Source organism: Dendrobates tinctorius, unplaced genomic scaffold (assembly GCF_039654945.1).
Source record: "Dendrobates tinctorius isolate UK_male_01 unplaced genomic scaffold, ASM3965494v1 ptg000265l, whole genome shotgun sequence".
In the NCBI taxonomy this organism is placed as follows: Eukaryota; Metazoa; Chordata; class Amphibia; order Anura; family Dendrobatidae; genus Dendrobates; species Dendrobates tinctorius.
Genome location: NW_027361932.1, coordinates 6,287,540 through 6,302,146, shown reverse-complemented (window position 1 = coordinate 6,302,146; position 14,607 = coordinate 6,287,540). Strand labels below are relative to the sequence as shown.

Genomic DNA, 14,607 nt, shown 5'->3' with positions numbered 1-14,607 from the left:
AGAAAGGAAAAGGCTGGAAAAAAGGGCCTCCTGACTCCAAAAAGGAAATATCCCTTTGAAGACCCAAGCTGTTCATATTGGGAGAAAGTGCCAAAGGTGGATGTAGCCATAGCAAAAGCCTCGAAAAAATTCGCCCTGCCGTTTGAGGATATGGGAACATTAAAGGACCCCATGGACAAAAAAGCGGAAACATTCCTAAAAGGTTCCTGGGAGGCAGCCGGAGGAGGACTGAAACCCACCATAGCCGCCACATGCACATCTAGAGCCTTAATGGTGTGGCTAGATCCGTTGGAGGGCCATCTGAAAGACAAAACCCCAAGAGGAGCGATTTTTAGACTCCGTCCCATTGATGAGGGGAGCGGCGGCCTTTCTGGCGGATGCATCCGTGGATTCAATCCGACTGGCAGCCAGGGCAGCTTCATTTTCAAATGCGGCAAGGAGAGCACTCTGGCTCAAATGCTGGACGGGGGACCTGCAGACGAAATCCAAACTTTACTCCATTCCCTGTGAAGGTGAATTCTTTTGGCCCCACGCTGGATCATATCCTTGTCAAAGCGGGATAAAAAAGTCTTTCCCCAACCAGTCCAATTTCCCCTTCAAACGTTTTCAGAGCAGGAAATTTATCCAGAGAAAGCTGCCTAGAAACTCCCAGGATAAGTGGGAGGACAGGAGAGGAAAAAGGGTTCATGTTTGGGAAACCAGCGGACAAGAAACAACCCCAATGAAGGTGTCTCCCAGGTTAGGAGGAAGATTGGGCCACTTCTTCCCAGCCTGGGAAAAGATATCAAACAGTTCCTGGATCTTAAGCCTGGTAAAAACAGGCCTCAAATTAAAATTCCACACCTCACCCAAACCATCTTTTGTAGTGACCGTGCAGAGACAGTCAGCGGAAGAGCAAGAAGCAGTTCAACAAGAGATTCAGACCCTGGTGGAGAAATCAGTGCTACAAGAGGTCCCCCACCAGGAAAAAGAAGGCTTCTATTCCCCTATCTTCCTAAGGAGGAAGCCAGACGGGACATTCAGGATGATAATAAAGCTGAAAAGATTAAACAAGTGCCTGATAATCCATCCTTTCAAAATGCAAACAATAAAATCCGCAGTAAAAATGCTGTTTCCAGCCTTTTACATGACGGTACTCGACTTAAAAGGCGCATACTATCACGTCTCCATACACACAGACTACCGCCAGTATCTCAGGATAGAAGTCACTGTAAGGGGAGAGATAAGGCACTACCAATTCAAGGCTCTCCCATTCGGGCTGGCCATCGCTCTGAGAGTCTTCACAAAAATCAGAGCGGAAGTCATGGCACATTTAAGGGAGCAGGACGTACTTATAGTTCCATACCTAGACGACTTTCTAGTAATAGGCAACTCCCCTTCTCACTGCAGGGATCAGCTGAACAGGACTATGGAAACACTGACCAATCTAGGTTGGTTGCTAAATCTGCCAAAATCTCGGGATGGCCCCGAGCCAAGTGCAAGAGTACCTGGGCATTACCATAGACTTGCTCAGACAAGGGTGCCGTCTCCCAGAAGGGAAAGTGATACACATGAAACAGTGACAATACTAAAGCCCCCGTTACACACTGCAATATCGCTAGCAATGTCACCGATTTTGTGACGCAGCAGCGATATTGCTATCGCTATATGTGATACTTACCTCCGACCGGCTCCCCCGCTGATTATCGCTGGTCGCGCGAGAAGGTCCTGGATCATTTCTCGTCGGGCGCTTCCTGCGGCGCCAACAAGCGACGCGTGGACGCGGGCGGGAGGACGTCAGGATCGCCGCATCTGACAGGTAAGTAGCGACCCCCGACCCCAGCGATGTTGCTGGTGAGATCTGCCTGTGTGGCAGCTCGCTAGCAACCACTTAGCGATGCACCAGCGATCCATAGCGTTGTCGGGATCGCTGGTGCATCGCTAAGTGTAACGGTACCCTAAGGAAAGCCATGTCCCTGCTCGGCTCAATGACAGCCTGCATCCCGGCTGTGCAGTGGGCCCAAGCCCATACAAGACATCTCCAGTGGGAGATACTGGCCGCAGAGTTTTCTCTTCACGGAGATTTAGGCCTGTTTCACACTTCCGTTTTTTCAAATCCGTCAAAATCCGTTGTTTTCCGTAAAAAAACGGATCCGCCATTTTTTGCAGGATCCGTTTTTTTTGTCCCATAGACTTCCATTACGGTTACCGCGGATCCGTCAAAAAAACGGATCCGTTTTTAAAAAAACGGATCCGTTTGCATCAGTTTCCGTCAAAAAAACGGAAACGGATCCGTTTGGCGGACACAAAAACGGAAGTGTGAAACAGGCATTAGAAGGGCGGTTAGACATTTCACCCGAAACGGCCCACTCACTGCAATGGTGGACAGAGCCATCCAACCTTTCACGGGGGGTCCCTTGGGTATTGCCGATATCTCGAGTCCTTACCACAGATGCAAGCCCCAGGGGATGGGGGGCTCACTTGAACAACCAGGTAGCACAAGGGGTCTGGACGGAGGACGAAGAAGCAGCCTCCTCAAATGTGAAGGAGCTCTTAGCGGTAAAACTCGCCCTACTATATTTTCTGGACTCCCTCAGGTCCCACCACGTAAGGGTGTTTTCGGACAACCGCACAGTAGTCACTTCTTGAACCATCAGGGGGGAACAAGATCCCACACCCTAAGGGAAGTGACAAAATCAATTTTCCAGTGGGCAAAGGGAAATAGCTCACTGATGGCACTACACATAAAAGGGGCAGACAATGTGACAGCAGACTTCCTAAGTCGCACACAGCTAAGACAGGGAGTGGGAGTTAACCAGGAAATTTTTACTCAGATCACAACGCTATGGGGGAAACCCAGCATAGATCTAGTCGCCAACAGGACAAACCGGAAGGTGAAAACCTTCTGCTCCATAGGCTCCTCTGGGAACCCGGTAGCCCTGGACGCCCTTATGATTCCCTGGCACTTCCCCCTTGCCTATGCGTTTCCTCCCAATAGCTTTAATTCCATCAGTTCTGAGGAAGATTTGGGAGGACAAGGCAAGGGTAATATTAATAAGCCCCCTTCTGGCCAAGAAGGATGTGGTTCTCTTGGCTGAGGAGAATGTCCATCTCCGACCCGTGGGTCCTCCTGGATATCCTGAACTTACTTTCGCAGGGCCCAGTACTGCACCCCCAGGTGGAGAACCTACATATGACGGCCTGGAATTTGAAAGGGCTCCGTTGAGCAACAGGGGCTTCTCCAAAAATTGTGTCCACTCTCCTATGGAGTAGGAAACAGGTAACCACTAAACTGTACGGGAGGATCTGGAGGAAGCTCCTCTCAGTATCAAACACCAGCGCAGGTGGGGAGATACCTCTATCAAAAATCTTAGAGTTCCTGCAGAAGGGCTTTAGAGCAAGGCTTAGTTACCAGCACATTGAAAGTTCAGGTGGCGGCCCTAGGGGCCATTTATAACTATGACTTGGCAGGGAACCGTTGGGTGGCCAGGCTCATCAAGGCAGCTGGTAGATCCAGACCTATACCTTCCCTAAACACTCCTCCCTGGGATCTAAACGTGGTCCTCTCAGCCCTGTCCAAACCTCCCTTTGAACCGTTACAAGAGGCTCCACTAAAATGGATACCACTCAAGTCCTCCCTCTTTATAGCCCTGACATCGGCCCGCAGAATCTGTGATTTCCAGGCCCTGTCAGCCTTCCCTCCGTTTACTCAGATCCTAGAGGACGGAGTGGTACTTAGGACAGGCCCAGCCTACCTGCCGAAGGTAGCATCCCGATTCCACAGAACCCAGGAAATCTCTCACCTCGTTTTGCCCCAATCCCAAAAACAGGGGAGAAGTGTTACACACATTAGATGTTAGGAGATGCCTAATTGAATACCTAGCGGCCACCAGGGAGTGTAGAAAGGATAGGTCTCTTTTGGTCTACTTCCAGGGTCCAAGAAGGGGCGAAAGGCATCAAAGAGCACGCTGGCGAGGTGGATAAGAGACGCCATCACCTTGTCGTACTCGTCACAGGGTGAGGACATTCCAGACAGAATAACAGCCCATTCCACAAGAGCGGTGGCAACTTCCTGGGCAGAGAGAGCAGGCGTCTCCATTGAGCAGATATGTAGAGCCGCTACTTGGTCCGGTCTCTTCTGCGCAGTTTAATTATTTTAGAAATTTTGTTTTTTTTCTCAAAATTGTTAGTATTAGGCTGAAGTTCCGTTAATGCTCTGTAAAACAACTGATGCGGGAGAGAGGTACCGCCTTTTTATCTGTAGGTTTCCTGTTCCCATGGGGCAGATCCCCTCTCTCCGTGGTGCCGTCATGGGCTCAGAGAAATACCGTTAACAGTAAGTAACTACGCTTTTCCCTGCCAATGTATTGCAACCCCCCTTTTTATTTTGTGGACTTAAGTAATTGAATTTAATGAAATTCCAAGTACCTCTAACTTTCAATTTGATTACTTTTCTTTTGGGAATGCTTTCAAGACTTGCTTCATAAAGAGCAGTTTTTAGTGTCCTATCAATTGTAATCAATATATATTTTGTGTGCTTGCATTTAAGAATTACAAGCATACTTAATGTTTCTTTCTGCAGGAGAGCAAAGTTGTTCAGATTTGCTTCTGAAAATGACCCCCCTGAGTGGAAAGAACGAGGCACTGGTGATGTTAAACTACTTAAACACAAGGAGAAGGGAACAATCCGCCTTTTGATGAGGAGAGATAAGACGCTGAAAATCTGTGCTAATCATTATGGTAGGTGAAGTAGACCACTGTTTTTAAATTGAATACTGAAACTTTTTTTTTTTTTTTAATGCTGCAGAGGTAAAAGTTCTAGTCCTTTACTTGACTTTGCTAATAAACTAAATTCCACAGCAATCAGGTGACCGTGCAGAAAATCCTGAATAAAATTTGTCATAGCATGCTGTGGGTTTAAAAAAAAAACTACAGGGGTTTCCTCTGTTAGAAAGTAGTGAAAAGAAGAACAATACTTGCTGTCGCCGTAGCGGTGTCCAGTTCTGGTCTTCTGAATGATGTCACCACTCTACTGAGACACCAGGTCACTCTGTGTGACTCTTACCGAGTAAATCTGAGGCTCCGTAAACTTTCATTATAACAGCGACTTCCATCTCGCGCATAGTGAGTTAGCAGCAGGGCTGTGGAGTCGGAGTCGTGGAGTCGGTGCTCATTTTGGTGGAGTCGGAGTTGGAGTCGGTATAAAATGGACCGACTCCGACTCCTAAAATATATAATAAATTGGGTACAGTAGTTCAATGCAGGATGTGCTGAATATTTTTTCATAGGAGTTTGGGAAAGTTATGAAATGTCCTATAAATGGCTGTTATATTCCTGATCTAAGGCTACATTCACACAGTGTTTTTCCTGTGTTTTTTGAGGATACGTTTTTCAGCTGCAAAAGCTGATCATCTTTTTAAAAAACTGCATCACCTGAAAGGTTTTTGAGCTCATAGATAATGTTTTCAATAGCAAAAGCAGATTAGAAATCTGCTCTATCTATCCATTTATCCATATCTGTCTATCCATATCGTATCTGTACCAGAAAGAATGAAAACCTGGTAGTACACCAATATATATTCAGTTCTATCTAAATATCTTGATTATTGGATCATAAAAATGATTAAATGTCTGAGGTTCACATTGTACTACAATAAATTTTTCACTTAAATATAAGCAATATGTGTGGGAGTCGGAGTTGGAGTCGGTGTAAGGGAAATTGAGGAGTCGGAGTCGCAAGTTTGGCTTACCGACTCCACAGCCCTGGTTAGCAGGGCAGGTCTCTTTTACAATGTTGCTGAAAAGAGCCAAGAACTGAGCTGGACTCCGGAGAGAAAATGAGGGTGCAGCTTATAGTCCAAATGTACAGGGTGGGCCATTTACATGGCTAAACCTGGGTGGGCCATTTATATGGATAACACCTAAATAAAATGGGAATGGTTGGCGATATCAACTTCCTGTTTGTGGCACATTAGTATATGGGAGGGCAAAACTTTTCAAGATGGGTGGTGACCATGGCGGCCATCTTATAAATGACCCACCCAGGTGTATCCAAATAAATGGCCCTCCCTGTACTTACCAGGAGTGTGGCGGCAATTCTGCCAGCCCTGGGCTGGGAAGAGGGGGTGTTTGTTGGTTTGACACCGCAAGGCAATAATCTGACTCTTGCAAGGGTGGTGCTGGGGCTTCACCAACACTTTGTAAAAACCTGGATCCCCCACATATCTATTACTGCAATGCTGTGGCCTCCGGAAATCCCATTCCAGGATTGTGAAAGCCTGGAGTCCCCCACCCTGCCACACATCCATTGCTGCAATGCGGTGGCCTCTAGGAAACCCATGCGCCGAATGTGATTTCTTGCAGAGATCTCAATCTGTGCATGCTCCTCCTGCGAACATTTTCCTGAAGGCCACCGCATTGCAGCAATGGCAGTGTGTGGCCTCCTGGCTTTTGCAAAATGTTGGCGGAGCCCCTGCACCATCGAGCACTGCCAAACCAACCTGGGATGGAATTTCCCGGAGGCTACCACATTGCGCAGTGGATGTGTTGGGGGCTCCAGGCTTTCACAAAATGTCGGCGGAGCCCCCGCACCACCAAACTTGCCACACCATCCAGGGATGTGAGTCGTTCATTGCCACACCACCTGTGACCAGGTTCCACTGGCGCTGCCGATCATCCCACCCCCCAGTAAGCTGAATTTGGACTGTAAGATGGACCCCCATTTGACAAGTTGATGATTTTATTTTATTTTTTTCTTTCCCTATTTTCCTTCTGAAAATTTGGGGTGTGTCTTTTTGTCCGATGCGTCTTATGGTCTGAAAAATACGGTAAGTCTCGTGATTGGTTTCCTACTGGCTGAAAACCTTTGTACATATATTTTTAATTTCTCGTTCGCCTTATTGGGGGACACGGAGACTATGGGTGTATGCTGCTGCCACTAGGAGGCTGACACTATGCACAAAAAAAGGTTAGCTCCTCCTCCGCAGTGTACACCCCACCGACCGGCAGGAAGTTCCTCAGTTTAGCTTAGTGTCAGTAGGAGGTGGACACGGGTCTTTTATTAGACCCATATCTACCTCGTCGTGCGTCGTTCCTTTACAGGTTTCGGAGGGATACGGAGTGAACAGTCACATCCGTACTCCCACAAAGAGACTATGAGTACGGCGTGTACTGCCACCCCGTATCCTCATAGGTCTCCGCGGCAGGACCAGGAGCCTCGCACAGGTGCGTGCCAGCTATACGGACGGTCCTTGCCCCCCGCCTCCCACCATCTCGCCTACCAGAGCCTGACGGTTGAACGAGGCGTGGATTCCATAAAGACGACAGACAGCGTGGGATTCTCAGGTACCTTTATTGTGTCCCCCGGCCTGGGTGAGTATGCGGTCTAGCGGTCCCCCGGCGTTTTCATCCTAAGGCGGTCGCCAGGTGACCACGGTAGGGCCTGCGCGCCCACTTCTCCCCACGGTCGCCGCATCCATGAAGGCCCCTGTTCTTTCGGGCCTTGTTCTGCGCCCCCCCCCCCCCCCCCCCCGTTTTTTTCTTCATCCCGGCAGGGGTATACAGGGGTTGGGCTGTGGGAAGCAGGGACGCGGCCCGGGGTTGCGGCCCGGTGTTGCGGCGCGTCTTCCGCGCCGACCCCCTGCTGACAGGCGGCCGGCGCTATTAATTTAGGCCCCGGCTTCATCTCGGGCCTACCGCTGCGTTGCGGCCACGCCCCCTGCCCCTTTCTTCTAAGCGGGCTTCTCTCCTGCCCGTCCTAGGCCTTCCCAGCCCCCTTGCCTCACACCAGCCTGCTATTGGACAGCGGGCGGTGCTAAGGGGATCTCTGCGGCGAGCTCCGCCCTTCTTCTCCCTCTGGCAGCGCGCCCTTTCCCTGGTGGTCGCCATCTTCTCAGCCTGCCAGCCGGACCTCATTCCCTGCCGGATTTTGGTCGCTGGGCCTTTTTTTTTTTTCAGCCGGATTGGCCTGGCCTCATCCTGCAGCCAGATCAGAGAGCGTCACCCTTGGGGACACCGGACCGTGAGTAGCTGCACCTGCGGACTGACACCCTTCTCTGCCTTCTGCCCCCCAATCGGCCGGCACTGCCTCTCTTTTCACTATGTCCAAAGCTAAGTCTGATCGTACCCGCTCTGCGTCCAGCCCGACGGCGCTCAGGAGCCATCCATAGCCCCAGGGGCGAGTGAGCCCCCCATGCCGGGTTGGGCCTCCTCTCAATCACAGTCAGTGGCAGACCTCATCAAGGTGTCTCAGTCCCTAGTAGCCGTTCTGGACAAGTTGCCCTTGGGAGCTTCGGCGGGACCCAGCACGTCTCAGGACGTCCCATCTGAGCCAGCCAGCGGCAGTCGCAAGAGGCCCAGGCAGGACCTCCAGGCGGAGTCCTCCCCTCGTCCTACCTCACCCCATAGTCCCCAGCAGTCTCCCTCTCGGGCCTCCTCCCCGAGTCAGGCGAAGCGCTTTCGGAATCGGAAGGGGTCTTAGAGCTGGATTCGGACCAGGATGCGAACATGAAGGTTACGGTGCAAAACCTCATTGCCGCGATTCACCATACCTTTGACATCGCTGACGCCCCTGCGAAATCCTCAGATCAGGAGGTTTCGTCCAGACGGGCGGAAACACCATCCAGGGTGTTTCCCTTCCATTCTGAGTTTGGAAAGATTTTTACAAAGGAGAGAGAAGATCCGACCAGACGCTTTCAAAGAGGAAAACGTCTCGGCGTGCTGTACCCGTTTGCTAAAGAGCTCACGGACAACTGGGCCGCTTCTCCCTCGGTGGACCCTCCCGTGTCCAGACTTTCTAATAATACGGTCCTTCCGCTGTCAGGTGTGGCGTCGCTAAAAGATTCTAATGATAGGATCATAGAATCTCTAGCAAAATCTGCCTTCGAAGCGGCATCAGCAGCGGTATGTCCAGTCTTTGTTTCTTCTTGGGCAGCAAAGGCCATATCCACTTGGGCAGATGACCTTCGGCAGGGCATTCTGGATAAGGCACGACCAGAGCATTTGTCCGATCTCGCCAATCAGATTTCCCATGCGGGGGATTATCTGCTTTCTGCCGCCTCGGATGCCGCATCTTGCGCAGTTCAGGCGTCAAGTAACATCGTGGCAATCCGACGTACAATTTGGCTCAAGGCCTGGCAGGCGGACTTGTCCTCTAAAAAGTCTCTGACCAATCTGCCTTTTCAGGGAGTGCGTCTCTTCGGATCACAATTGGATCAGATTATTAAGGACGCTACCGGAGGTACGAGTTCTCTTCTCCCCTCCAAGCCTCGCAGACCTCCTCCAAGGCGTCAGTTTCGTCCCTTTCGGTCTTTCCGCCGTTTCAATACGGCGGAAAACCCTTCCAACCAGCAAAGGCCACAGGCACGTCAGGAAAGAAAGAAGGTTTCCTTCAGGCCCACTCCGTCCTGGCGGTCCCACTCTTCCCAGGGAAGACCGTCCAGATCTAGATCTGGACGGTCTACGTCCGCATGACTACCATCGGTCTCCCGTGGGTCCCTTCCAATTGGGAGGTCGACTTCTCTTCAGCGACGTCTGGCTCACCTCAGTAGAGGACGCTTGGGTCAGAGAGGTTGTATCAACAGGATACAAAATAGAGTTCATTTCTCTTCCACGGGATCGTTTCTTACAATCCCGTCCGCCGAGGGATCCGGCCTTGGTCCCGGGGTTCGGTTCGGCCATCGCTTCTCTTCTCAGTTCCGGGGTGATTGTGCCCGTTCCCGAATCGGAACGCTTCACAGGGTTTTATTCAGACCTGTTTGTGGTGCCGAAAAAGGACGGGACTGTTCGACCCATCTTGGATCTCAAGTTACTCAACAAGAGAGTTCGCCTTCGCCACTTCCGGATGGAGTCAGTTCGCTCGGTAATTGCTTCCATGGAGGAGCATGAAATCATGGGTTCCATAGACATCCAAGATGCCTATCTACATGTGCCCATATTTCCCGGACATCAGAAGTTCCTGCGGTTTGCGATTCTTCACGAACATTACCAGTTCGTCGCGCTTCCTTTCGGGCTCGCCACCGCTCCCAGAGTCTTCACGAAGATTATGGCGGCGTTGATGGCCTTGTTGAGGATCAGAGGTCTCGTTCTTTTTCCGTACCTCGACGATATCCTGATCAAGGCCCCCTCCTTTCAACAGGCCCGCCTAAGTGTGGCGATCGTTCTAGACACCCTGTCCAGTTTTGGGTGGATCGTCAACCGGGAAAAGTCCTGTCTGGTCCCTACTCAACGCCTTGTGTTTCTGGGCCTTCTGTTCGACGCTCGTCGGTCAAGGGTATTTCTCCCACAAGACAAGATTCTTTCCCTGCAGCAGGGTGTGCGATCATTACAGATCACACAATTTCCATCCCTCAGGACAGCCATGAGGGTCCTGGGGAAGATGGTGGCGGCGATAGAAGCAGTTCCCTTTGCCCAATTTCACGCCAGGCCACTCCAGCAGGCCATTTTGTCCAGGTGGAACAGGTCGGCTCTGTCTCTGGATCGTCCGGTTCGCCTTTCCTGCAGGATCAGGCGGTCTCTCAACTGGTGGTTGACGTCTCCCCTCATTCTCTTGGGGCGGTCTTTTCTTCCCGTTCACTGGCAGATTGTCACTACGGACGCCAGCCTCATCGGCTGGGGTGCAGTGTTCCGCAATCACACTGTTCAGGGTCGATGGTCGACTCAGGAATCAGCTCTGCAGATCAATGTCCTAGAGATACGGGCGATCCATCTAGCTCTCGTCCACTGGGAAAGGCGCCTCAAGGGCCTGCCTGTTAGGATTCAGACAGACAATGCCACAGCGGTGGCGTATATCAACCGCCAAGGGGGGACACTGAGTGTCTCAGCCCTGGCGGAAGTGTCCAGAATTCTTCAATGGGCAGAGACCTTTGTTCCAACGATTTCCGCGGTTCACATTCCCGGCGTGGACAACTGGGCCGCCGATTTCCTCAGCCGCGAGGGTCTCGAGGCAGGGGAATGGTCCCTACATCCGGAGGTGTTTCATCTGCTCTGCCGTCGGTGGGGAACCCCGGATGTAGACCTCATGGCATCTCGCCTCAACAGGAAAGTCCCACAATTCGTGTCCAGGTCTCGGGACCCTCTGGCAGTGGGCGCCGACGCTCTGGCCGTCCCTTGGTCACAGTTCGTGCTCCCCTACCTGTTCCCTCCTCTGCCTCTTCTTCCCAAGTTGTTGAAGAAAATCAAAGCAGAGGGGATTCCAGTCATCCTCATCGCTCCGAATTGGCCCAGAAGGTCTTGATTCGCAGACATTGTCAACCTTCTCGCGGACGCCCCCTGGAAGCTTCCCGACGGGCAGATCTGCTGTCTCAAGGCCCGATTTGCCACCCCAATTCTCGGTCGCTCAATTTAACGGCGTGGCTGTTGAGACCGAGGTTTTGAGACGGGCAGGATTCTCTGATTGGGTAATTCATACCATGATCCGCGCCAGAAAGCCTTCTTCTTCGAAGATGTATTACCGTACTTGGAAAAGCCTATTTCTCCTGGTGTGAGGCCAATGACATCGCGCCCTTGGTTTTTTCGCTCCCTTCTATTCTAGCGTTTCTTCAGGCAGGGCTGGATGCGGGGCTTGCTCTCAGTTCCTTGAAGGGTCAAGTTTCGGCACTGTCCATTTTATTTCAGAAAACGCTGGCCTCCCGGCCCCAGGTCAAAACCTTCCTCCAGGGTGTGGCTCACACGGTTCCTCCGTACCGAGCTCCCGTGGATCCTTGGGATCTTAATTTGGTTCTTCAGGTTCTGCAGGGTCCTCCTTTTGAACCTCTCAGGGAAGTTTCCCTTTCCCTCCTTTCTTGGAAAGTGGCCTTTCTGGTGGCCATTACCTCCATCCGGCGCGTGTCGGAATTAGCGGTACTTTCTTGCCGCTCTCCTTTTTTGGTCCTTCATCAGGACAAGGTAGTTCTGCGGCCTCCGCCCTCTTTTCTTCCGAAGGTGGTATCTTCGTTTCACCTCAATGAGGACATTGTTCTGCCATCCTTCTGCCCGAGCCCAGCTCACCCTCGGGAGCGGTCTTTCAACAAGCTGGACCTAGTCAGGGCATTGAGAGTCTATCTAGCCCGGACGACTTCCTTGCGGAAGTCAGACACTCTGTTCATCACCCAGCCTCAAAGGCCACTATTGCGCGCTGGATCAGATCGGCAATTTTGGAGGCATACCGGGTCAAGCATCGAGTGGCCCCTCCAGGGATCAGAGCGCACTCTACCCGGGCGGTGGGTGCCTCCTGGGCGGTGCGCCACAGAGCTTCCGCTCTGCAGCTTTGCAAGGCTGCAACGTGGTCATCGGTTCACACCTTTGTGAAATCCTACAGGGTCCACACCTACGCTTCGGCGGACGCCAGCCTAGGTAGAAGGAATCTGCAGGCTGCGGTGGCGAGTCCACTGGCCTGATGGAAGTTTGTTTCCCACCCCAGGGACTGCTTTGGGACGTCCCATGGTCTGTGTCCCCCAATAAGGCGAACGAGAAAACAGGATTTTTTTGGGTTGCTTACCGTAAAATCTGTTTCTCGGAGCCTTCATTGGGGGACACAGCACCCTCCCATGTTCTACAACTCCTGTTCTTATGTTTGTCGGTTTGTTACAGTTGAGTTGTTTGTTCTGTTTTCAATCTATTCTGTTACTTCTCCTACTGCTTTCTCACTAACTGAGGAACTTCCTGCCGGTCGGTGGGGTGTACACTGCGGAGGAGGAGCTAACCTTTTTTGTGCATAGTGTCAGCCTCCTAGTGGCAGCAGCATACACCCATGGTCTGTGTCCCCCAATGAAGGCTCCGAGAAACAGATTTTACGGTAAGCAACCCAAAAAATCCTGTTTTACTTCCGAAGTACAATGCTTTATTCTTAATGGGTTTTAACCCCTTAGTGATAGCCATTTTGCAGCTTAATGACCAGGCCAATTTTTAAGGCCCCGTCACACATAGCGACTCACCAGCAATCCCGACAACGATATCAACGTGTCAGGATCACTGGTGAGTCGCTACATGATCGCTGGTGAGCTGTCAAACAGACAGCTTCACCAGCGACGCTGAGCGCGCGGCGTCGCTGTGTACTTAGTTACCAGTGTGCTGATAACTAAGGTACACATCAGGTTTCTAAGGGACGTGCGTCCCTTAGAAACCTGATGTGTACCTTAGTTACCAGCTCCCTGCATCAGCACACTGGTAACTAAGGTGCACAGAGGGTTTCTAAGCACAGCGCCGTGCTTAGAAACCCTGCGTTTACCTTAGTTACCAGCTTATCGCTGGTCTCCCGCCTGTCACACGCAGCGATGCGTGCTGGCCAGCGGGAGACCAGCGACCAAAAAAATGTCCAGGGCTTTCCAACAGCGATACCGGCATGGGGGCTGATCGCTGTCACACACAGCGATCTCGCTGGTGAGATCGCTGTTATGTCACAAAACTTGTGACTCAGCAGCGATCTCGCTAGCGAGATCGCTATGTGTGATGGGGCTGTTACAATTCTGACCACTGTCACTTTATGAGGTTATAACTCGAACGCTTTAGTGGATCCCGCTGATTCTGAGATTGTTTTTTCGTGACGTATTGTACTTCATGTTAGTGATAAAATTTCTTCAATATAACTTGTGTTTATGATAAAAACAGAAATATGGTGAAGTTTTGCAATTTTCAAACTTTAAATTTTTATGCCCTTAAATCAGAGATATATGTCACACAAATTTCTTAACATTTCCCACATGTCTACTTTACATCAGCACAATTTTGGAAACAAATTTTTTTTTTTTTTGGTTTGGAAGTTAAAGGTTAAAAGTTGACCAGTGAATTCTCATTTTTACAACAAAATTTACAAAGCCTTTTTTTTTTTTTTTTTTTGTGACCACCTCACATTTGAAGTCATTTTGAGGGGTGCACATGACAGAAAATGCCCAAAAAGTGACACCATTCTAAAAACTCGACCCTTCAAGGTGCTCAAAAACAACAAATTCAACAAGTTTATTAACCCTTTACATGCTTCACAGGAACTGAAGCAATGTGGAAGGAAAAAATTAACGCTTAACCTTTTTTTTTTTTTTTGCAAAAAAATCTACTTCAGAACCAATTTTTTTTTTTTTTTTTTTTCACAAGTGTTAAAAGAGAAAATGAACCACAAAATTTGTTGTGCAATTTCTCCTGAATATGCTGATACCCTATATGTGGGGGTAAACCACTTTTTGGGTGCACGACAGATCTCGCAATGGAAGCAGCGCCGTTTGACTTTTTCAACACAGAATTGGCTGGAATTGAGATCGGACGCCGAGAGCCCCTGATGTGCCTAAACAGTAGAAACCCCCAACAAGTGACCCATTTTGGAAACTAGACCCCCTAAGGAACCTATCTAGATGTGTGGTGAGCACTTTGAACCCCCCAGTGCTTCACAGCAGTTTATAACGCCCGGGCTTGAAAATAAAATCATATTTTTTCCACAAACATGATCTTTTAGTCCCCAATTTTATTTTCCCAAGGGTAACAGGAGAAATTGGACCCCAAAAGTTGTTTTGCAATTTGTCCTGAGTACGCTGATACCCTATATGTGGGGGTAAAACACTGTTTGGGCACATGGCAGAGCTTGGAAGGGAAGGAGCACCATTTGACTTTTTCAACGCAGAATTGGCTGGAATTGAGATCAGACGCCATGTTGCGTTTGGAGAG

The 14,607-nt window shown here is 50.3% G+C and overlaps 1 protein-coding gene across 1 annotated transcript in view; it reads left to right on the top strand.

Annotated features, from left to right (window-relative positions):
* RANBP1 (RAN binding protein 1) overlaps window positions 1-14,607 on the top strand; it is a 49,478-nt gene that overhangs the window by 11,738 nt on the left and 23,133 nt on the right. The window contains exon 3 of the mRNA XM_073559046.1: window positions 4,562-4,719. Within this exon, the coding sequence (XP_073415147.1) occupies window positions 4,562-4,719 (158 nt within the window). The remainder of the gene's footprint in view (window positions 1-4,561; window positions 4,720-14,607) is intronic.